At 32.0% G+C, this 26169-nt stretch overlaps 1 protein-coding gene across 1 annotated transcript in view; it reads left to right on the forward strand.

Moving 5' to 3' along the window:
* CSMD3 (CUB and Sushi multiple domains 3) overlaps positions 1-26169 on the forward strand; it is a 193120-nt gene that overhangs the window by 151541 nt on the left and 15410 nt on the right. The window contains exons 9-16 of the mRNA XM_089898585.1: positions 5424-5504; positions 6463-6576; positions 11065-11253; positions 11631-11777; positions 14400-14588; positions 20284-20469; positions 21995-22189; positions 24696-24869. Of these exons, the coding sequence (XP_089754711.1) occupies positions 5424-5504; positions 6463-6576; positions 11065-11253; positions 11631-11777; positions 14400-14588; positions 20284-20469; positions 21995-22189; positions 24696-24869 (1275 nt within the window). The remainder of the gene's footprint in view (positions 1-5423; positions 5505-6462; positions 6577-11064; positions 11254-11630; positions 11778-14399; positions 14589-20283; positions 20470-21994; positions 22190-24695; positions 24870-26169) is intronic.

The raw sequence follows: 26169 nt of genomic DNA on the forward strand, positions 1-26169 counted from the left end.
TCTTCCCCAGGACCTACAGGCAAACAACAATATGTTGGTAGGTTTATCACAAATTAGTGTGTTCCTCTTTGTAGTTTCCAAAATGTGCTATGGTCCCTGTGTGACGAGAAAATAAGATAAGTTTATTGGGAATCTGACTTATGCCAACCACTGTAGTATAGCCAGAATATATATTTATTAATTTAAAACAAAAGGTATCATTTTAATGCTTAAATCTATTATCCAGGGTACCTCTTTTTCTAATATCAGATATTAGGGAACCTCAATTATTACAGAAGATTTTCTTAGGATAATACAATTTAATAATATATATTATCCATTGTTTTCTGTTATTGGCACAGCTTCTGTGAATGAGTGGGTTGATTATATATTGAATTTCAGATTATTTTTAAGAAATGTATTTTAAAAGCCTGTAATACCTTTTAGGTCATCTTTTAAGGTTATATTGCCTTTACAATGAATGCTGTATTTGGGGACAAGTATATTTAACTCCACAAAGTCTCATCCTAAAAGAGTCTACTGTAGATATAAGGACACATTTTATATAAAACATAAATCACCATTGCTTTGAACTGTGTGACCCCATTGCCTCCCACAACGTAAAGATCTGACCTCCTTTCATATTTCAGTAGATAGAGCATTGAGCTGATGAAATGTTTCATTGTTTGATTTCCAGAGAGCATAGGGGGTATGAACATCATACAATTATATATATATACAGCTAAAAAACCAAACTAGTAAAACTATAATGATGAAAAGATATTGCCATTTACTATTATTTAAATGACTACTTAGTGATTACTTAAATGACAAAAAGTCATGTCAAAATTGGTTACCATATTTTGGTATTTTGCTGTGTGTGATAAGATGGCATTTTTATTCTACAGTATCTCAGCCCCCTCCAGCCAAAGTCCATCAGGAACATCTCTGTAGTTAAACAAAGTTGAGTTTATAGGCTCACTGTAATGTGTGGGACAACATACCATGAGAAACCCCGTGGAGTCTCAGTGAGAGGGTGTTAGGAGGGCCTTGTTATAGGATTTGGGCTGTGTAAGATGGTTCTGGAAAGTTCAAGGAAGCATGCTTTTCCTCTGGGTTCGGTGCTCTTAGAAAATTGCAGCAGTTCTATAATTGGGTATCTTAATTTTTTTCTAGAAGGTGGAAAGTATGGAACACACCTAAAACTATGATTGGCGTGGGGTAGCAGCATTCTCTTGTACTAGCTGAGATGGAGGGATCTTGGTCATATTAGTGGTTTGGATAGCATTTTCATTTTGTTTTATGGTTTTTGTTTTGTCTTTTCTATGCTCAGACATGATTCGGGAAAGGTCTTATTTTTGTCTTGTTCCAACAAAGTCAAAGAGCTATCATGTCTGATGTTAGTTGTTAGTTAAATTGATTACAGTCAACAGTAGAAAATCATGGCCTATCAGTTAGAGCCAGGCCGGCTCCAAGCCAACAGCATACAGGGGCTGTGCTTTGTTTTCTTTTGTTTTGTTTTCTTTTGCTTTTTTTTCTTTAGTATTTTCTTTTCAATGTGCAGAATAAAGTGATGGTTAAAGAGCTAAAACGTGTTCCTTCATAGCCAAAACAAACCAAACTATGGTAGTAAACAGAAAAAGGAAAATAGAGACTGACAAAGAAAAAATTGTCACCTCTGATGTGCTCTGTTATCTACTAATGTGCCAGGCAACTCAACCATGTAGAGAAGAGACCTTTAGCACATTACTTTTCAGACTCTAATGGTCTCAGTACTAAGGTAGGATACTTTCCATTAGCTACTGGAATATGGGGAAGTCACTTCATGCAAAAGATATTGGAATTTTCTTATGGATAATTCAGGATATTTCCCAAAAGCTTGTTTACTATACTTCTGTTTTTCCATCTCTAGGAAAATACCTAGTAACTTCTTGTTGATCCATTTCTAATGATCCATTCCATTTCTCTGTCTCATCTCCAAATCTAGGGCTGAACATTTTCTCTTGAATTCAAAGATTCTCCCTTCTATAGGCAGAGAAACAAATGGATTATAAAATACTAACAGATAAAACGTGATATTTGTAAGTAATTTAAGCACCACTGAAACTTACCTGTATGGTTCATATCAATTCACTAGCAGACTTTCTCCAAAATGGAAAAAAATTACTAATTATTTTTTCTTCTTAGTTAGAACTCAGATAGCATTTGTTTAAATACTCCTAACTCTACTTTCAAGTGGAGCTGCTTAAAGTTATTTTACATAACTTTTGAAATAGCATTACCAGAATTACATAACTGAGTATGTAATTATCAGTGCTTTTCCTCCTCCAAATCTTCCCCAAATCATGAAGTTATCATACTTGAAATAATCTGGGTCACCACTGAAGTACAACAGTGGTTATAGAGAACTTAGAATTTATAAGAGCACATAGAACATTTTCTTTTCCTCTGTAAGAAATACTGCATCCTTATTTGGCAGAAAGGTTGTGCACTTGTGCTTTTGTGGTTTAGAGAAGGAATGGCAATTTGCCAGTGTCCTGTTGTGTCTTTTTTGAAGAAGCCTTTAATAGCTCAGTTGAACTGAAGTAGATAAAAGCAGCAGCATTCTTTTCTGGAATTGGGTTAGTTATTTCATTACAAAGAAAATACGAAATGAAAAATAACCAAATATATTGCCAGAATTAAACTCTAAAGTGATTTTAAGAAGCAAATTTTTTGGACCAGGAACCAGACATCTGTACACATTTGAATGAAAACAGAGCACTGTTCAAACAATGGTCGTCCTCAAAAGATACTGACATGCACTCTAACCCACAATTGCCTCTGTTTCATCAGTGGAGTCTTCTTAGGGAAGACTATTTGTTTAGAGACTCTTTCCCTCCTGAAAAAACCTATATTTTGTGTATTACTTAGCAAATATTTGCTGGATTATTAGTAAAGTGAAAGGAGCTTATTAGTCAATTGTGAAAAAGACATATGAAGAGTCTCCTCCCTTATGTTACTTAAAGCCTAGATGGAGTCACAAATAGTGAAAAAGTAAACTAATAAATGGAAAATAATAAATGTTGAAACAAGTCATGATATCCAGTTATGGGCAGAATTGAAACTTTTAAATTGTATTATCAAAATTTTAAATAGCATGAACATGTATTTTAGTCCATGTTTTCCATGGATTGTTCTATTTAGAAACAGCTTCAAAGTGATGATCTTTAATGAAAAAACTGTGTAACATAGATATTTACACATTTAAAATACACATTTAAGCTAAATCTGTGTTCTCTTTTAGATGAATCATTTTATTTGACATGCCATTCACCTTTAAGACACCATTGACTTATTTAATAACTACGCAAGGGCATCGTATCCTACATGTCATGATTGTATGTTCTACAAAACAGTGTTCTGTGATTAGAAGATAAGAGTAAAGGGTAGGAGGAGGTAGGTAGTGAAGAGCTCAGAAGACATGTTTATCCTGGTGATATAAAATTGGGAATTGAGACACAAAGTCAGACTTGAAGTCAAAAGGATCAGTGAAATCACTTAGGTGGAGATTGTAGAAAATTTGTTCGAAGGAAAGTTTATTCAGAATTCAAATCTATAAAATTGATGAAAATAGAATTGCTCTTATTGAGGTAGAGGAAGGAGGTACGGACATTACACCTCCTCACACCCTCCATGACCCCAAGGTGATCCCTTGTCTCTAGGGACAGTTTATAAAATGCTGATGTTACCAAAGAATGGAGAATAAGAGAATTTAGCTCACATCACCCACGCGGTCATGGGAAAATAACACAGTATCTCTGAGCATCATCTTCCTCATAATAATGATTTCCAACCTCTAGTCTTTTAAACTCTCCAGCTGAGTTATCTAAGTCATTCTAAGCAGGTTCTACAGATGACAGGAGTCATGAATTCCTCATTGATAAAAATGTGCTTCTTCTTTAAAATAAAATTTTTGATTAGCATGAAGATTAAAAACAAGTTTACAGGCAAACAAAGATCAGATAAAATGCTCTCCTCTAAAGCAATTATACTCCAATAAAACAATAAATAAATAAAGCATAATCTCATAAGGATTTCTCCCTGTAGGGCTCTCTGTATCTTCCTCTCCCCCTTCCCTTACCTCTCTGGCATTTCTCACAACTACCTTTTACCTTGATAATTGTAATTTTTGCTCACGTTTCCTCCTCTATCTGAAGGCTCTTCTGCCAATGATTACCCTTCAGCACTGGAAAAAATCTTACTCATCCTTTAAAATTTATCTCATTCATTTCTTTTTATCGGAATTTTCCTTAACTAGTCTAGTTGATATTCCTCAGTACTCTCATAATACTCTCACAATAGGGCCCATACTGAAGATATGGGCTTTGAAGTTAAAGGACATAGGCTGAACTTCTGGATAAACCCTGTACTAGTTGTGTGATCTCGGGCAAGTTACTATGCCTTTAAACCTCCTTCTTTTTATCTCCGAATTGAGGTACATAAAGAAATTAACTCCTAAGTTTAAGTAATAAAATTATGCATATAAAACACATTTTTCTTCAAAGGTTATAACAGCGTAAAATGTGTTTCTTAAATTAATAATAGTATATTACATCTTAGAAGACAACTAGTGAAAACAAGGCTTTAATCAAGCAAACAATTGTGATACAGATATCATATAGGGCCAGTAGTCATGATACTTAGATTCATAGAGACCTTTTTTCAGTGGCCTTTACCTTATGCGAAATAAGAATCTACCTAATCTAATAGGATGACCAGTTTAGAAACATAAAATTTAACATAAACATATTAATCTAGCATGGTGAAAGAAGGCTCTGCAGCCAGACTGTCTATGTTCAAATCCCAGCTCTGCCATATTATAGCTGTATGAGTTGGACAAATTCTTTAATTCTTTTAACAGTTTTTCTTTTATATAATGGGAATAATTAGAGAACTCGTTACATAAATTAAGTAATAAAATAAATAAAATTTTTGTGTGGACTAATAGAGTTAATATAAGTAAAATGTTCATAATATTCCTTGGAATAGAGTAAGCCTTGAGTATTGTTCACAATTATGACTGAATGCTAGGCACTTTGCTAGATGCAGGGGATTCTGCGATGAACCTTGGGAAGCTAGGCATTGAGCACATAAACAAACATGAGTGTATAATTCCAAATTGTGATTATGCCAAGATAGAAGCACATAATCAGAAGGACTAGAATGAGGGTGAGAAATAAGGAGTTAAAAGGTAAGCATTCTTACCATGGGAAAATATTTAAGGAATGATTAATTTTCCCTCAATGTTGTAGCATTTTTTTAAATAAAGAAATAGTTGAAACTTGATAAATTCTACCATATATTTTTATTCTTATAAATAAACCTTATGTAATTTTCTTTTTTCACATATGTGAATATGTATAGCTGCTCAGAGAAGGAATAAACATTGTCTATTTTTATAGCCTATCAACTAAGAGTGTGTCAACCTCCACCACCTGTACCCAATGCTGAAATTTTGACAGAAGATGATGAATTTGAAATAGGTAAAGTCTGCTAAATTACTTTCAAAGAAAACATACTGTGAGCAGAGGTATTTACTTTAAAAGAAATAAGAATAAAGAATAGTAGCAGCCTGTCTTAGACCTTCTTTCCCTGGATCGATGGGGATTGTTTAGAGTTCTTAAGACTGGGTAACAATGAAAAGAGGAAAGGGAGTATTAGGCAAGAAGAAGGAATTCTGTATTTCCAAGATGTACAGTTAGAAAACAGTGCAGGAATTTGAACCGTATAACTATTCTGGTAGTTCCTTCCAAAGTATTATTTTGCTACCTTCCAACACTGTAATGTTGAATTCAGTCATAAACCTGATGTGTATAATGAAGGATATGTAGGGTGTATTAGAAGACATGTTTTATTTCCATGTCTTTGAAAACAATTGGTTGGTTATGCTCAATTTGATCGTAAATAAAGTCCTTTTAAAACTTGGTTGGAAATTTAACTGTAATAATATCTAATAGTTTGAAAAATTATGTAAGAAAAGAAGACATCCTAATGTTATCATAATAAATTTTTATCATTATTATCCTAGTAATATTAATATTTGTTGAGAAATGTAAGAAAACATCAATGACCAATGTACATCTAATCTTAATAGCAATAACTAGGAATCTCCTTTTAACTGCTTGATATATTTTTAATGAATATCTTACCAGTACCAACTGGATTATTTCCTTACTACTATTGCTTATATCTAACCAGATTGCCCCAATACAGTCTTACTTGTAGTTTATTATTGGCTTCAGTTCTGATTGGTCAGTGTTTATGACATACTAGTAGCTCAATATTTTGAATGTCATCACTGCTTATAACTAATAGAATTTTTATATTGATTGAAAATGACTGAAAGAAAAAATATTCTAATTTTATATTGAAACATCTGTTTATTTTAACCATTACCTTGTTGCTTATCAGAAGCCCCTTCTGCATTTTTTTTTTAAATAGGTGATATTATTAGGTATCAGTGTCTTCCAGGATTTACTTTGGTTGGTAATGCAATTCTGACATGCAGATTAGGAGAACGACTCCAGATGGATGGAGCGCCTCCAGTTTGTCAAGGTACCAATTCTTATGATTATTTATTTCTAAATATCTGTTTTATGTTTAATTCAGTACTAGCAAAATAGAGAACAATCTATTTTATATAATTATATATTTAACTGACAATAATGTTAAATATTATACAACTCATAAGTGGTATTTTTCATTCCATTATTTCTCAGATTTAAGTAAACATTTTTAATTCATCCAAGGCTTAAGTTTTCTAGTTTATCCTAAACTCAATTCAATCTATTTAAATTATTTTTGCTGTGAGGAGTGGAAATGGAGGTAGAAAGCAAGAAAAATCACTTTAGATAAAGATTCCAATGTTGACTGCAAGTAGTTTCTATTCTGACCACTAGAATCTTTAAACTTTTTTGAGCACCTGTTAAGAATGAGGATCTGAGGGAAAAAACAAACAAACAGAAAGTTGTAAATGGTCCCTGCTGTGAAAGCAACATGGTGTAAGGGATATGACAGCCATACAGCTTGTAGCAATACAGTACTAAGGAAACAGGCCAGGGAGCTATAGAGTCACATAATTTTAAACTGTTTATAGGATAGGGAAAGCTTGATGGAGACATTGCTCCCTGAGTCATAGGTTCCAAATGAAAAGTGATACTTGCTTTGGTAGAACTAAGATAGGGAAAGTGTGGTCCAAGTGACAGAGGTATATGCAAAGACACAGAAATGAAAGACAGTGAGGTACAGACTTCAAGGCATTCACTATGTTATAAGGGCAAGACCATGATGGATCTTGAATGATGTACTGGGATTTTGATGTTCAGGAATCATGTATTATTAACTTGTATAGCTCCTAGGGCCCGTAACAGTGCCTAACACATAGTAACTAATTATAAATATTGGTTAATTTGAATAAAATTGAATTGAACTTGATTATACATCTCCAGATTTTCTTGGATTACTTCCTTCACTGGGGTTTATTCTTGAGAAATAGAAATCTGTTTTATGCAGTATCTTAACTGTTACAATGAGCCTAAAACAAAAATTCTGTTTATTATTACAAGCATGCTGTAAGTAGGAATAAACGTTTGATTTTTCTACCTCACTGGAATCCTTACAAGAAGATAGAAGGATTTTCATAAGGGGCTTTTACAGTATCAAAAAGAAAGACATGTTTGGAGGTATAACCAGCAAAAATATAAGAATTTTCCTTGCTCTTAGTCAATGATTTTTATAGGCCATCTTAAAGTTGTTTGTTTATTCTGAAGTCTACCACCTTTACTCCTGAATGAACAAGCAATTACATACCAGGATTTCTTCCTTGACCCAATGTATAAACTTCATTGTGAGCTCTTGGAGAGCAACACTTCTTTTTTATATATCTAGATCCCAATTCAATATTATATTTAATTAAAAATACAAAACAGTTTTGTTATTTGAGTCCCTCATCTCTCAGATTTTCAATGTCATATTTCTAAAATCAGAATTTCCTGTAGATTAGTAAATGTGTTTCTTCTTATTCTATCTGCTCTGGAGAATACAAAAAAGGATGATCAATCTTTGTCTCATAATAACACTATGGGTACTAGCTAAAAGTTAATTATCCCTCAGAATGAGTTTATGCAGCATTACTATATTAATTAATTGACCAGGCACTTAAGCTAAAAAGCTGAGTTAAAATTTTGTTTGAGTTAATTCATAATCCCACTAAAAGATTGTCATTCACTTGGAATCTGTTGTAACTAATCTATACTGTTTTTAGTCTATTTTAAATTATTTGATTTTTTCACTTTTCCTAAAAGAGGCTATATCATTTTTGTTATTCCTCCCTGGATCCTCTTTAGTTCTTTATATCACACTTAAAACATGGAAAGCAAGTCTAAATATGGTGCTCTTCAAAGGGTTTGACGTAAATGAAATATAATAGGTGACTACAGATAGTTAAAAACATGGGGTCCATCTAGCTGAATGTGTGAGACTTTCTGTACTTTAAACTTTCTGGGCATTAGTTTCCTCGTAGCATAATGGGGATAAGAATTGTAGACATTTCTTAAGGTTGCTGTGACAAGTAAGTGATATAATGAACAAAAGGTGCTTAACAGTATCTAATGTACACATATTTACTCTTGATGATTGTCTTACTCTTGACGTATGTTGGTTAGTGTGAGAATAGGTTAATTTGTGTATTTACAGTAAATTATATTGAATCATACCAGTTTTTCAAAAGTAATATGGAATATTTGTTCAGTTGAAAACATTGGGACCATTAAGATACAGCACCTGCTTTTCAATAACAATAGCCTAAGAAGAAAATCAAAAAAGTGATGAAATGATAGCCATAAAATTGCTAACTGCAATAACAGAAGCATACATGACAGAGGTACCAAGAAGAAAATCAACAGTTCTCCTTGGGTTGATGGAGGAGAGGTTCAGGAAGTGTTTGTTTCACAGAGGATGAGACTTGATCTGGGTTTTGAGATGTGCTAACATTTCAAATGCATCAGACAAGAGTAAGACTTTGAAACAGAAACACTAATGGATAGGCTGAGTTCAAAAAAATTATAAGTCATCCAGTATGTTTGGAGCATTCTGTTTCAGAGGAGGAGCTGCAGAAAACAAAGCTGGAGAAGTAGGCAGGGACTGAAGTTGAAGGGCTTTGAAGGTGCTGAATGGCTTTTAGTAAGGGAATAACATGTTCAGTAACCCAGTTACTCACTTAGTTAAATATTTCAGAAGTATTAAACAGCAGGGCACACACAACAGAAACCCTTTCTTAAAACTTACTTCAGTTTGTCATATGGTTATATATCTTTTATTTCAATATGCCATAACTATATATTCACTAATGTTCTTCATCTTTGACTCAGGTTTTCCATTCCATTTCTAGCTTTCAAGTTTCTTTGTTTGTTTATTTATTTTACATATTTTTCATTTTGTGAAAAGCAAACATCAGGTTTCTCTTTTTAGACTGAGAAGGACTTAATACTATTTGCTGAATTATTTTTTTTTTAAATCTTGAAATCACATCCAAGAAGCAAATGTCTCAGATTCAAATAAGAGAAATAGAAGTTTAAAAAAAAGAAAGGAAACAACTCTTAGATTAGCTATACTGTATTCTATAGTAAAAATTTAAATATCTGTATATGAAGTTATGGCAGTTATTTTCAAGTTATTTCAAGTTATTAACTTGATTAAAGAACAATCATATGTTGCCATAATTCACTATTTTACTTACTCTTTTCCATCCCTATACTACTTGAAGACTTTATGATTCAAAATATTTCATGTCCTTCCACCCTGGAAATGACAAATATATAAATCCTTCATCTATTCATCTGTATTTTAGCAACAGTATTTGGTATTTTGAAGCCTAGTTTATTTGAACAAACATTGAGAAACAAGGATGTACGCAGTAATAACACTCAAAAATTGGTCCAAGCTACATTTAAAAACTATTTATCAGTGATATACATAGGACATTTTACTGTAGTGGCTACAGTGGCTTCTAGGTAAAAAGTTCTATATCATATTGAACTAAATCCTGTTTGGTATATATTGGTTTACTTCTATACTGTTTGGGCTATATTGAGCAATTCCAATACTCCTCCCACACCATAAAAGTCTTAAGGAAAAAAAAAGGGCTGAAATGGCATCATTTGAGTGATAAGGATTTGATCATCTTGATCACATTCTCATTCCAAATGCAAATTTAAGTATATGTTTCTATTATTTGGTCCAATGCATAATGCTATTGAGGCCAACAATTAAAGTATAGTAGTTTACTATACCTTGGAGATACACACACACACGTGCACACACACACACATTCTCAGGATGTACAGCAGAGGTACTGTTATGAAATGAAGAGCTGTGCTTTGTCTTACACTTACGATCTGGAAATAGCAGGAAGAACTGAAAGGTAACTGGTGACCCAAAATTGTGTTAAATCCTCGTGGCTTAAGCATATTCATGAGATTAGAAGTGACTTTGCCTGGAATGAATACTCTGAGATGGGGCAGTTTCCTGTCTGTCCTCACATACCTGAGTGAGTTAAAGTTTGAGGACAGAAGAAAAAGTAAGGAAGGAAAAGGACAGGGTAAAGACATAGGCAAGAGAGGCAGAGGGGAGAAAACGTAAGAAGATGAAGGAAAATAGGGAAAATAATATAAAGAAATAGAAGGTAATAAAATGCCTTATCTTTCTATTATCTATGTATTTATTGTCCAGAAAAATAATGTATCTTCCATGTAATAATAAAAGGAAATTAATACCATAAAATTTTAGGTCATTCCTCCATATTTTGAACTGCAAGCTTATTATACAAGTTGTCTTTTTATACACATAGCTCAAGATATTATCTCCTTTATTGTTATTTAATATGAAAACATTTAAAAACTGGGTATTTAATGCGATTTTCACTTAAATACATTTCAATTAAAGTATTGAAATGCAACTTTAAAATGCAACTTTCAGTATTTAAAATGCAACTTTCACTTAGGTCTAAAACACTAGCATCATCTAATGGTATATATTTTTTGACAGTGCTCTGTCCTGCCAATGAATTACGCCTGGATTCTACAGGAGTCATATTGAGCCCTGGATATCCTGACAGTTACCCAAATCTTCAAATGTGTGCCTGGAGCATTTCTGTGGAAAAAGGATATAATATTAGCATGTTTGTAGAATTCTTCCAGACAGAAAAGGAATTTGATGTTCTTCAGGTGTATGATGGTAACTATGGGTTATATTTACTGGATATTCATAAATTCAATTCAACTACTCTAATTATACTTTCAGACCTTCAGTAGAAACACTGCTTATATTATTTTATTTTATCTTATGGGTATTTTTAGAAGTATCAACATCAAACTTACCTATATACCATATGAAAATTGTAGTTAGCTTGATTATTATGTTATAAATTGTAGCTGCTTTAGCTATGGAATTAAAATGTTTAAATAAACATTTTATGTTATGTTTTAAGTTATTATTGATGAAGTAAATTGGTTCTGGATTAATTTCACCATATTTAATACTATTCTAAATATATAAAATACTAAAGATGAATTATTCAGTTACACCTAAATTGTATTATTTTCTTTCTGAAGGACCAAATATTCAAAGTCCAGTGCTTGTTTCACTCAGTGGGGATTATTCATCTGCTTTTAATATAACAAGCAATGGTCATGAAGTATTTCTTCAATGGTCAGCAGATCATGGCAATAACAAAAAAGGCTTCCGGATAAGATATATAGGTATGTGATATTTATAACTTCAGTACAGATCTCACCTACATCCTCAGTATGGTTGTGATTAAAGAGCAATGACACATACACTATTTAATTAGGTATGAATTTAACTCATATTTCTTCCATTGATGTTTCTTGAGCAATTTATGTAACATCTCTATGCCTCAGTTTCCTCATTGTAATGATAATAATGCTATGTCTTTCATATAATTTTGAAATGATTAAAAGGACTTAAGCTATTTATGACTTATCTAAGTTAATTATAAATTAAACTCTAGGGCTTCCCTGGTGCCGTAATGGTTAAGAATCCACCTGCCAATTCAGGGGTCCAGGAAGATCCCACATGCCATGGAGCAAATAAGCCCGTGAGCCACAACTACTGAGCCCACGTGCCACAATTACTGAAGCCCATGCAACTAGAGCCCATGCTCCGCAACAAGAGAAGCCACTGCAGTGAGAAGCCCATGCACAGCAACTAGGAGTAGCCCCGACTCGCTACAACTAGAGAAAGCCCGCGCGCAGCAACGAAGACCAAGTGCAGCCAAAAATAAATAAATAAATTATTTTAAAAAAATTTCCAGCCAAAAAAAAAAAATTAAACTCTGATATTTTAAGTGCTTTATTTCCCAGTAGAAATCTCCCTTGAACTCTCACAAAATGTTAATAGTGTTGCTCAGTTGTATCTGATCTACTTAATATATATAACTCCTTTAAATGAGAAGTTTAAACAAAAGATAAACATACAGTAGAAAAAATCTTTGTCTTCACTCTTGCCCACCTATTTATGATACTTGCTAAAATATATTAAATATTAAAAGAGAAAATGATGAACACATCACTTAGAAACATTTAGTTTTAAAAAAAATGTTTTGTCATCATTGCTTTTCATTGAGTAATATCTAGAAAGATGTAGGCTGAAAATCCTTCTTAATATCAAGATGAAATAGCTTTTCCTATATGCCTTCTTATTTATAAGGTCTACTAATACTGAGACAATTTTCTTGTTAAGTGTACATAGTTTTCCATTATGCAAAGATTATATCCCTTCTCTTTATTGCCATCCTAAATCATGTCAGATGCCATAGGTATGTGCTCAATAACAGTATACTTCAGACCCTATCAACCATCTCTATCTCTCCAGTGTTCAGACCATGTCTCCCCAAGGTATGGGTCATTGCTAATCAATTCTACTGAAAATTACTTTCTTAAATATTTTATAGATTATTCTGACACAACAATTGTAGACATGGACTTAAATAAAATTTTGAATTCCAGTTGTAAAGATAAACTCTTGAATTTTACTCATTTATATAAATTTGCATATATGTATGTTATGTGCAAATACCATTTTTGTCTACTTTGTTTTTAAAACTATAAGGTGATAATTTGCCTTTATCAACAATTTGTCTTTTACATATTAGAAGTAACTTGTCACTGACATTATAGCATGTTTACAAGTTTTATCCTATAATAGATATCTATTAAATTTGAAAAATGTTATTAGGCCTGCAAAGGAGAAATGTTTAAAAATTTAAACATACGTCCAAGTCATTCTTGAGGTCTTTCATATTTGAATGTGAACTTTGTAAATGTCTTTTTATTAAAGTTGTGCCAGACTGTATTTAAAAAGTCAGAATGTTAAATTATATTTTTAATAACCATAATAACTTAAAGGGAAATCATTCAAATCCAACAGTTATAAGCATAAGTTCACTATATTAAAGACTAATCCTTATTTATGTTGATATTCATGACAAAGTTAGATATAAATGTAATGGAAACATCATTTTTGGCCCCAAGAACAGCTTGACATATTGAATATAAATTTTTCCTTTAGAAAATGACAGGTTATGACATATATATTCTAAGTCCAATCTGTTTCTTACTATTTACCCCTAAAGTCTCATTTTTTTCTCAGATGAATACATTGAAGTTTCAGTTTCAAAGGGTAAATGGATCCTGCCAGGCTGAATAGTCTCAAAAGTACATATATATGAAAAAGCCATTTCACGTTATCTTTTGACATTCTAGACTTCAGGAGATGAAAGAAGTTTTATTTTATTGGCATTTTTTATCACCATATATAAGCACTCTTGGCAGCATGGAAACTCTTTAATAAACTGGAAGAGAGGATTATGGAATGTGGAGGGACTATTTTAGACATCCACCAAAATGAAATGCATGAACTAACATGACATAGGTGTCTGCAGGTAATTTCAAAGTGACATGTAAACAACATGCTCTAAAATATTGCTACTAAAGTGTGGCATTTAGGCCCTTCAGATGACAGGAAATACCAGTTCCAAAATTCAATAAACTATTTGTAGGGCTTTTGAACCTCCAGGGTATTAAGAAGGTATAATGTATTTCAATTAGGAGACATCTCCAGTGACAATAAGAATCAGAAGAAAGCCCAGAAATAGTTATGTCTCCTAAAAGTTATGTCACTAGATTGTCAAGTGGATGGAAAATAATATATGTCCATATGAAGTAAAACTCACATAGATGGCAATTGAATTGGCCAATTTTTATGAACTAGTATTTACTTTAAGGTTTTTATAACTCTAGATTGTAAAGAGTTTCTGATTCATTAATTTTATATGATTTTTATTTTTTTCTTTTAAAAAGCTTTCTACTGTAGTACACCAGAATCCCCACCTCATGGATACATTATCAGTCAGACAGGTGGACAGCTTAATAGTGTGGTCCGCTGGGCCTGTGATCGAGGATTCCGACTTGTTGGGAAAAGCAGTGCTGTGTGCAGAAAGTCTTCCTACGGGTATCATACATGGGATGCACCGGTCCCTGCTTGTCAAGGTGAAGTATATTAACCAGAAATGGCACATTAATAAAAGATTAACCCCGTTTAACTTTTATTTGGATTGCTGAAACTTCCAAAATTATAAATATGCAGAAGCATATTATAGATACCTCTAAGGAAAATAAGGCTGAAAAACACAGACTGATAAATTTGAGGAGCATGAGACACATTGTCTTATAATTCTTCATTTGTTGTTATGTGATTTATGCCTTTACTCTATCCACTTATATGCATACTTTACTCATGCATCTACCATTCCCGTCACTTTGCTGTCAGAAAATGAATGACCCAGAGCTGGAGTGTGTGTTAGTGTGGAGTCTGCAGAGAGAAAAGAGGGGATAAGAGTAGGCAAGGTCACTGATGATGTTCACTCTCAAGTATGCAAAAATGTGCTCTCAGTGCAACAAATTTAAAAGAGGAAAATGTAGCCAATTACCACATTATTTTTTCTTCACTGTTTAGGTAACTCAACAGAGATGCCTTTCATTTCCATTTTATTTTGTTAAAAAGCAAGGCACTCTCTGAGCATTGTATCCTGCTATAGCAAAAAAATGACAAGTCAACAAATGGCACATTTTAGAGCTTTGGACTAGGTCTTGTTTTTAAAGAGTAGTTGAGTCTCTTAGCTAGGTATGGTAATAAAGACAAGTTCAACATAAAGAAAATGTAATGTCATTGGACTCTGAAAATTTTTGAACATCACATTATTTTGTAATATGAAATTTAAATTTATATTTGATTTATTTTACCCAGCATGTGGAGGCATATATAACAACTATGAACCCTCACATAATAGCCTGGAGATGGAAACAACCTAAGTGTCCATCACCAGATGAATGGATAAAGAAGATGTGGCACATATATACAATGGAATATTACTCAGCCATAAAAAGAAACGAAATTGAGCTATTTGTAATGAGGTGGATGGACCTAGAATTTGTCATACAGAGTGAAGTAAGTCAGAAAGAGAAAGACAAATACCGTATGCTAACACATATATATGGAATTTAAGAAAAAAAAAATGTCATGAAGAACCTAGGGGTAAGACAGGAATAAAGACACAGACCTACCAGAGAATGGACTTGAGGATATGGGGAGGGGGGAGGGTAAAAGCTGTGACAAAGCGAGAGAGAGGCATGGACATATATACACTACCAAACGTAAGGTAGATAGCTAGAGGGAAGCAGCCGCATAGCACAGGGAGATCAGCTCAGTGCTTTGTGACCGCCTGGAGGGGTGGGATAGGGAGGGTGGGAGGGAGGGAGACACAAGCGGGAAGAGATATGGGAACATATGTATATGTATAACTGATTCACTTTGTTATAAAGCAGAAACTAACACACCATTGTAAAGCAATTATACTCCAATAAAGATGTAAAAAAAAAAAAGGATGCATTTATCACTTTCAGTATTATTTGAAAAAAAAATGAGGGACGCTTTCAGTTAATAAATAATGGATGTTACCTATCATCTACTTATTGGAGGCAATTTATATAAAACAAATAAAATATAAAAGATATCAGTTAAAATTTAAACAGCAGCAAGTTAAAATGAGCAGAGAATAGATATTACCAGATACCCAAAATGGTTTATTTTACCTGTTAAATTGCAATTTCTAATTCATGAAAATATAGCTTTCATAGGCATGTATAAATAAATGAGAAATGAAAGAACTGTTTCCTTATATTGCTGATTTGGAAACATTAATTACTTACTAGAATTCTGGGATGTATCCTAAACTTAATGGGTTACCATCATTGAAGGTACTGACTTCATGTAGAATAGATACATTTTAATAAACTAGCAAAACATCTGCTTTCCTTTGACCAATGAATAGCAGGAGTATTTATACATTTTTAGTATTAAATGGTTTCCCAGAATTGGTTTGAGAAAGAATCATGATCTCATAATTTTAGAATCACAGGAATTTAAAATATATATAATAACTTCTAAATCATATAGATTTTAAATAAACATTTAAATGCTCTGAACTTTGAACACTTAAATTTCAGTTATTAAGGATTGTTTATATATATATATAGATAATCTTTGAGAAACCTTTAGTGAAAATAATTAACTGTTGGTTAAAATAAAAAATTATCCTGAACTTTCTGAAGTTTTGAAATTGCTTTGTAGTGTCAGCATTATAATTTCATTGATTTTTTAAATATAATATGACATTTATATATGGAGCATTTTTAATTGTTCTTGATTTGAAATTTTTCTATAATTACAAATAGGTTATTTTTTTAACATCTTCATTTGAGTATAATTGCTTTACAATGGTGTGTTAGTTTCTGCTGTTTAACAAAGTGAATCAACTATACATATATGTATATCCCCATTTCTCCTCCCTTTTGCATCTCCCTTCCACCCTCCCTATCCCACCCCTCTAGATGGACACAAAGCTACTAGCTGATCTCCCTGTGCCATGCAGCTGCTTCCCACTAGCTATCTATTTTACATTTGGTAATGTATATATGTCCATGCCACTCTCTCACTTTGTCCCAGCTTACCCTTCCCCCTCCCCGTGTCCTCAGGTCCATTCTCTACATCTACATCTTTATTCCTGTCCTTCCCCTAGGTTCTTCGGAACCTCTTTTTTTTTTTAGATTCCATATATATGTGTTAGCATACAGTATTTGTTTTTCTCTTTCTGATTTACCTCACTCTGTATGACAGACTCTAGGTTCATCTACCTCACTACAAATAACTCAATTTCATTTCTCTTTATGGCTGAGCAATATTCCATTGTATATATGTGCCACATCTTCTTTATCTGTTCATCTGTCGATGGACACTTAGGTTGCTTTCATGTCCTGGCTATTGTAAATAGTGCTGCAGTGAACATTGTGGTGCATGACTCTTTTTGAATTATGGTTTTCTCAGGGTATATGCCCAGTAGTGGGATTGCTGGGCCATATGGTAGTTCTATTTTTAGTTTTTTAAGAACCTCCATACTGTTCTCCACAGTGGCTGCACCAATTTACATTCCTGCCAATAGTGCAAGAGGGTTCCCTTTTCTCCACACCCTCTCTAGCATTTATTGTTTGTAGATTTTTTGATGATGGCCATTCTGACTGGTGTGAGGTGATACCGCATTGTAGTTTTGATTTGCATTTCTCTAATGATTAGTGATGTTGAGTATACTTTCATATGTTTGTTGGCAATCTGTATATCTTCTTTGGAGAAATGTCTGTTTAGGTCGTCTGCCCATTTTTGGATTGGGTTGTTTGTTTTCTTGATATTGAGCTTCATGAGCTGCTTGTATATTTTGGTAAATCAAAATGTAGCTGAAAAATAAGATATTTTGCATAGTAACGTGATGAAATATTTATAACTCAAAGAATCATTTCCAAAATTGATCCTTTATTTTCACTGAAACAATTTTAAAACATTAATTATTTTATAAAATTGTTGTATGTGACCTGTGTTTGGGCATAGGTAATTGAAATGAAAGGGTTAAATGTCATTGGGGAGAGCTATTCACACAATTTTTGTTTTGTTCCAAATTTGTTTTGCATTCTTCAGTTATTTTTATTCTTCTTGTCTCTTCAGTCTCCTTATACATCCTCACATATATTTACTTGAGCTGTGGTTGCGCAATGTGAACACAATTCAAGATAGAAAATTTAGTCTGTTACCTCTATTTCGGTTTGAGAAGGTGTTTTATTTCTTTGTCTACACATCAACTAATCATTCATTGACTCCCTGCCCTGTCACTAATTAAACCATTATCATCCCTCTATACAATCGAGTATTGTATGGGGTTATGCAGAAATAGTCACTTTGTATTCCCTGTTTCACTTTATTTTTTCCAAGTTCTAACACATTTCTTTTATTGTCTTCTTAGTTATTATAAAAAGGGAAATATCAGCCAACATTCACTACCAACATGAGATATACGTGAACATTTGAGATATACAGCTGGCAAATGAACACATTAAAAATGTTCAACATGATGAACCGTTAGGGAAATGCCGTCAGACCATAGTAAGATAACTCTATACACTTTTAAAACAGGTTAATATTTAGTACATTTAATATAAAAACCAAGTACAGGTATGGGGACCTCTTTGTTTCACTTTTAATTTGTGCTTGTTTCAGAGTTCTGCAGAGAACTTCTGACAATCACTCAGTGATGATGGTTCTTCTGAACTCTGTTTGTTTTCCTTTTTTTTTAGCTAAGAAGTTAAATTGTATAGTATCTACAGGCACATTTATCCTATCATTTTAGTATGTTGTCTTTTTTTCAATTCTAAAATACAATCATTATATACTAACTACATGTATGGAACCTATATTATTTAAACTAAATTTCATTGTTACTTTGCTCTAAGTTTAACCTACTCTACCCCAACAATGTACAGCTAATTTTTAAAAAATGAGTAAATACATGATCTTTGGTGGGGATTCAGTGGGGAAACAGTTTATTACAAATTGAAATACCCAGAAGTCCTAAGTGGAAATACAAATATTGCTTTAACAGACATCAGGGAACCATTTACCTTTGCAACACTGTTTTAGAGGCCTATAATTAGATAGCAAGAATAATAACATAATTACATGAGATTGCTTATATAATTTATTAAATCAACAGTACTACTTTTCTGTTTATAATTTGCAGGTTATCAAATTACAAAAGATCAAGCTATTCACCAGTAGGGAGTCTGCTATTCCACTTTGAGAATTTTATATGTGTTTTACTAAGATTTTTTTTTTACTTTGTAGTCAATTTGCATGAATTAATTAAAATTAAACACCTAAGTGGTAGATTTTATAAGAGAAGTAGAAACAATTTTAGGTTGAAATGGAGACAGAATATTTAGAGCTTTTGTAAATACTCAAACTAAACTCGTATCTTTCTATTATTTCTTTTGATACGAGAAAAATAGTTACAAGTTTAGAATCTCTTATATGAAACCAATAAAACTAGTTATTTCAGAATTTAGAGGTTTTCTGATTTTATACAATAAACTATTGAAATATAAATTTATACTGTAATTATCCCATTATGGTAAAACTAACTTTTACGTAAATCAGATTTATTGTAGATAAAAACCAAGACATCTGAGACGTATCAGTGAAATGCAGGAAGATCCAAACTAGGTTTTAAGACGATAAGTCCTGGCCCTATATTTATTAAATATATCTATACACATGATATTCCATGGGAGGTGCACAAGCACATAGAGTTTGGCTGGACCTAAGACAAAGTAATATCCAGCTTCCAGGTAAAATAAATCTATTTGTTTTACTCCTGGCCGAAACCCTGATGAGTGTTGTTTACCACTACCTTTATAATCTTTAATACTGTCAAATTGAATTGACTGAACTTGCTAGGTCCACACATGTATTAGCACTAATACACTCTATATTTACTTAACTTGCCTTCTCTTATAATCTGTGTGCATGCTGATAACCATGCACATGCTGACAAGAAACTAAGTAAGAAACCAAGAAATAAAGTATTAATAGTGTATAGATTCACCAATTTAAAAAGACATTCAATCAGAGTTTGAAATAATTGATTCAGAAAGTTGTAGTTCAAAAAAGGTTTTGCTGAAGATATTCTGAAATTGTTTCAGAGAAATTAATAAAATTCCAAATAGTTTACATGCTTTATACTCTATGAGACTTATCTAATTATTTTTCTGTTTCTTTGGTTTTGTATGTATGTATTTATTTTAGCAATTTCCTGTGGGATTCCTAAAGCTCCAACAAATGGAGGAATACTCACAACAGACTATTTGGTAGGAACCCGAGTTACCTATTTTTGTAATGATGGATATAGATTGTCATCTAAGGAACTTACCACTGCTGTCTGTCAATCAGATGGAACTTGGAGCAATCATAACAAGACTCCTCGCTGTGTTGGTATGTATGTTAAGGAAATTTCATCACTTGTGTTTCTACTGGCATCTTATATGATCTGAAATTTTATGGATTTTTCAGATTTTAGAACCATTCCCTAAAATGATGTCTAAGAGGGAAATAGAAGTAAATTAAGCTGTCTTGTACTAGGAAGAACTGAAATACAGTATAAGGAGAGTTTTACTCATTTTCAGAAGCTCCAGAATATTTATGTCAAAAAAATAAAGTGGCATTTTATTTTACATAGCAACGTTTTATTTATTTTGTAAAAAGTCATCCATCAATCAGCATGTTTTCAATACATAGGTCTTTGAAAAAGATTTTGTTTACATTAATAAAATTATATTTTAATACATTCAACTGATTTTTATAAACATAAATGATGCTAATGAGATGATCCATAATAGTCAACTTTTGTCAGAATTCTTCAGGTTACTTATATTTAGAATAGTTCTCATTCCTGCCATCAGTACTGTAATAGGTAAATGAATATTATATAATGGTTATAGAAAATAATTCAGATAAAATATTTGGTAGAAAAGGATTAGAAAATGCGTCTTTAAATAAGGTCTTTGATTTTTCTCTATAAATCAATTACTTGTTCTATTTAGTACTAACATTTCAACTTAGCTGTGATTTCATTTAAAATGGGGTTGTTAAATTATTTGCAATCTTAACATAAGTGTCTAATAATGTGTCTGCTTATGCTGAGCAAGTTTTGAATTAGCTGAAGTTTATATCACAAGTCTTGCATAAAAAGATCATTCTCATAAAACAAATTTCCTCAAAATATAGTCCTTCCAAAACTTTTAAAGAAAAGAGAGTAGGTTATTTCTGTATCTTGCCTATTGTAACTAATGCTGCAATGAACATGAGAGTGTAGATATCTCTCTGAGATCTTGATTTCATTTCCTTTGGGTATATATCCCGAAGTGGGATTGGTGATTCATATGATAGTTATAGTTTCAATTTTTGAGGAACCTCCATACTGCTGTATGTGCGTATTCCATAGTGGCTTTACCAGTTTACATTCACAACTTGTACAAGTATTCCCTTTTTTCCACTTTGTGTCAAATATAACTCAGTAAAGCTGGGAAAAAAGAAAAAAGAATACTTTTAAATCAGCTTCAAGAAAGTTAGACAATTTTAACAAACTAATGTTATTGGTTTGGTTCATCACTAAAATATACTTCATGTCTTCCTGTACTAAGGAATAAACTTGGATATGATAATCCAAAAAAAGAAGAATGGAAAAGTCAATAATAGGGATTCTAGGTGCATAGAATAATATGTACAAAGACTTTCAAGTGTGAAATAGCATGACATGTTCACAGAACTGCCAACAGTACCATAGAACTGAAGGAGTAGAAAGATTAACATGAAAAAAAATGCTAAAGACCTTTTATGGCACAATAGTGAAGGAACTCAGGAAATGGTGAACTAAGAATGGAATAGACATGAGATATAATTAAGAGGTAGAACAGACATGACTGACTTATTAGCATTTTTCTCTTTGGTTTTTGTATAGTTGTTACATGCCCAAGCATCAACTCCTTTACTCTGGAACACGGAAGATGGAGAATTGTGAATGGTTCCCATTATGAATACAAAACCAAGGTAGTTTTCAGCTGTGATCCTGGTTATCATGGACTAGGTCCTGCTTCTATTGAATGTCTTCCTAATGGTACTTGGAGTTGGAGAAATGAAAGACCATATTGCCAAAGTAAGTATACACTTCGCTAAACATTTCATATGCAATCATTGGTGATTGAATTTCTTGATCACTTCTTTTTTCTACATATGCTAGAGCAATATTGAGGTAATATTATTTTAAAAGGTCATTTATTCTCAAGTCATCTTAAAATTTTGTAACTGTGTTTGGTATTTGTAAATGCTTATTAAAAAAAACAACAACAGGGGCTTTGGATTCAGAAATCCTTCCCTTAGATTCTAGGTCTATCATTTATTAAAACAACTACACACTGCTTTTAGCCCTTTACATGTATTATTTCATTTATTCCTTAGTTCCCATTCTATAAATAAGTTGATATTATTATATTTATTTTATCAGAAGGGAAACTGAACCCAAGAATTTTTATCTTGTTACACAAGTCACAGAGCCTATAAATGGTGGATAATTGGGTTTCAACCCATGGAGTCTAATTAAAACCTCTGCCTTTTGATGTTATATGATGTTTATTCTATTTCTTAAACCAGAAAATTACAATAATACCTATCTCATAGTTATTATTATGATTTAATGGTGTTACACGTTGAAAATATCAGCTAGAACCTGATTCACAGCAGGAGCTCAATAAATATTTATTGAATCAAACTGAACATCTTAGTCATTCTATTTTCATACATTCTTATAATAGCTAGTGTCTAATGTAGATAAGCTAACTTAACACAGGATAATCAGATGAAATATCTTGATCTTCCTTTGAACTTTCTTTACTACATTTATTGAGTTTACTTAGTACCAGGAAATATGCTAGGCTGAAAATTCATCCTTTCATTTCATGTTCAACACAGTTTTACAGCATTTATGATATGGATATATAATTTATAAATAAACTAATAAAACATTTGAAGTCTGGATTATGGAGACTAAAATTTTAACATAACAGATAACTATATATAGTAAGTATGCAAGTACCTAGTAATATTTTACTTAGGAATATTTATTTTCTTAATCTCCATATTAAGCATAGGATTTGGGGGTTACCATTTTCTATAAGATAATCATATTGATGAATTAAAAATCTCAAAATACATATCTAAATTATATTACATATTCTAAAAATATGGCATATGTATTGTAAATTTTTGCTTTACTCTTTTCGGTTTTCACCCAGGATCTTCCTCTAGGCTCATTCTTCTTCCATTATAATTTCATTAAAAGGGCACATGGGATAAGGATGTTTCAAAGAGAAGGAAAAAAATTATCTACAGCAGAAGCATTTATTGAACAAATGTTTGTCTGGTTTCTTTGTGTTCAATCCTTTATTATGTAGAAAAAATTTAAGTTCTACATAAGATCAGGTTCCTGCCCACAGGTAAGAATGCAGGAAAGACAGGAATCTAGGAATTACAATTCATTGAGAAAAACGGAAAGAACAGTATTTTTTTTCTGGTCCTCCATTTATTCATCTTTGAAATTAAAATGATATAAATATCAGTATTATTAATATTAATAAATATTATAGCTACCTCAAAGGATTGTTTGGGGTATTAGTTCAAAACAATCGGTACATCTTAAATTCTACATGCAATTTTTTAAAGTCTGCAAATTTTCTATTTGTCTAATAGAATCCTAAAGCCTAGAGCTGAAAGCCAGAGCTGGAGCCAGAATAAAGACTGGTGGTTAAGTATTCAATTCTTGAGTTAAATGGCTAGGTTTAAATTTTGATTTAGCTGTTTATAGGCTGTGGAATTTTATTAAAGTTACTTTCCTCTTATGTGTCCATATCCTAGTGCACACAATTCAGATAATGATTGCACCTACCTCATAGAGTTGTTTTGAGAATTGCGTAAGGTAAAGTGTTAGTAATAGTGTCTGGTGCAAAAGCACTCAATAAGTGCTATCTATTATTGTTTTCATTCTAGAAAGAAATTTCATTTGTGGTCTTTAAATATGAAGGTGTTATAAGAGCTGGGTTCTGAATGACCTAGCAAGTCAGTTAATCTCTATTTTTTAGTTTTTTAAAACCTAAAACCAAAATGTGAAATATAATTATAATCTAATGGTTCTAGTGAGAATCAAATGATATTTCACATGTAAAGGGCTTTATAAACTGTAGAGTATGCAACAAAAATTATTTGCACTTACAATCTTAGATAATGAGGAAACTGGCTCAGGTAAGTCAAAGGGATTGCCCAATGTCACTTGATAAGTCAGAGAAAGACTTTGGACTAATAAATTATCCTCCCTTAATCTTGTTATTATTATTTTTTCATTACAGCCTGTTGGGTGACCAGGTTGGCTACGCAGAAAATGCAAACAAAATATCTTCATCACATGTCACTGTTACTTAGAAGATTTATGGGAACTCAAAGGGGATAAATTTTAAATTATGTCATCTATTTTCTCTACACTTTCATAATCATTCAAACATGTTTTACAAATGTCAATTTCAATTGTAAATATATCAAATCACAGCATGATTTTGTTACAAGTTCATATTGACTATGTCTTTAAGCGTTTTTATTTTTTTATTGTTTTCAAGTTATTTCCTGTGGAGAACTACCTACACCTCCAAATGGAAATAAGATTGGAACTCAAACTTCATATGGCTCAACGGCCATCTTTACCTGTGATTCAGGATTCATGCTTGTGGGCTCCACTGTACGTGAATGCTTTTCTTCAGGTCTTTGGAGTGGATCGGAAACCAGATGCTTAGGTACAGATTTTTAAGTCATTTTAACCAAACAGTTTTTCTCCCTCTAGAAAGGCAGCCCTTTTTCATAATAAGAGATAATAACTTATATTCACTCAGTAAGGATAATAAAAACTGGAAAATATTTAACTTTTAAAATATCTCATGGTAGAAAAGCTATTAAACAGATAACTCTTAAAGTTAATCAGCTAGCATTCCAAATGAGAATCTTATGTCATTAAGGAAAGACACATTTATCTTCCAGGCATGGTGAAAATAAAAGGTAAAAACTAATTGCTGAATGTCTGCATACTCAGCTGGATTAATCACTGTAACAGTTAATTCATTCTAAACCATAGTCAATTCTCCTTTCACCTATTTGCTTAAGGTAATGACTAAAGAAGAAAAACAAGTTCCACATTTAAATATCTTTCTCCCTTTTTGTTTCCTAACATTTCAACATGTGTAGTATTACTTTGTATTAAAACTTTAAAAATCTATTTTTCAAACCTGATTTTAGGAAAATAGGGTTTTTTTCCCTTAGGTTTTTTAATTCACTGTAAAAAGCTGTTCATTAAGAGACTGAATAGCTAGTTCTTCTTACCCCTTCTCTTATTATTAAAGGACTATTGTGATTTAGGCTTTATCCCTTTTTTCAGAGACTTCAGTAATTATCTTAAGAGAATAGTATGATTTATGCTTTATTTTTCTCTAAAGTTATTTCAAGAAATGACAGCAAGTATTGAATTAGGTAATAATAATAATTGTTATAATAACTACTCACTTGCCTTTTGGAAACAAGGCATAATCTTTAGGTTTACTAATTTAAAAATTGCTGATTATTATGAACAAGGTGTTGCTAAATTTGTACAATGTTTTGTCTCTAAAATTTTACTATTTAAAAATATGACATATGACAGAAAAGTCTATATTTTAGCAGTTTAAATACATATTGTTTTGATAATAAGCTTGAAAATATTTATGGTGATACAATCATTATTTGAAACTTAAAAGGGTATAGCTAGAGATTTTGGTTAAAATTCTTTTTTTCAACCTCTCAGGAATATTTGTTAGTAGGTGTACTTGGAAACCCAGTAACAATGGTTTCTTTATAAGAGTACACATATTTATTTGACTATGCTATACGACTATTATATAAAAAAGAAAATGGTAAAGATATTAAATCATTATGTGTTAATATAGGATTAGATGATAAAATAAAATATTTCTTACTAGTTTCTAAACTGGTTTTGGTTATGCTTATTTCAATTACAGATTACTTAGTTTACTTCTGCATTTGAAAATATATGTAAACTAAATTTAA

This window comes from Delphinapterus leucas, chromosome 17 (genome assembly GCF_059928025.1).
Source record: "Delphinapterus leucas isolate spDelLeu-1000000601 "Yukka" chromosome 17, BTC_Dleu_Yukka2, whole genome shotgun sequence".
Taxonomy (NCBI): domain Eukaryota; kingdom Metazoa; phylum Chordata; class Mammalia; order Artiodactyla; family Monodontidae; genus Delphinapterus; species Delphinapterus leucas.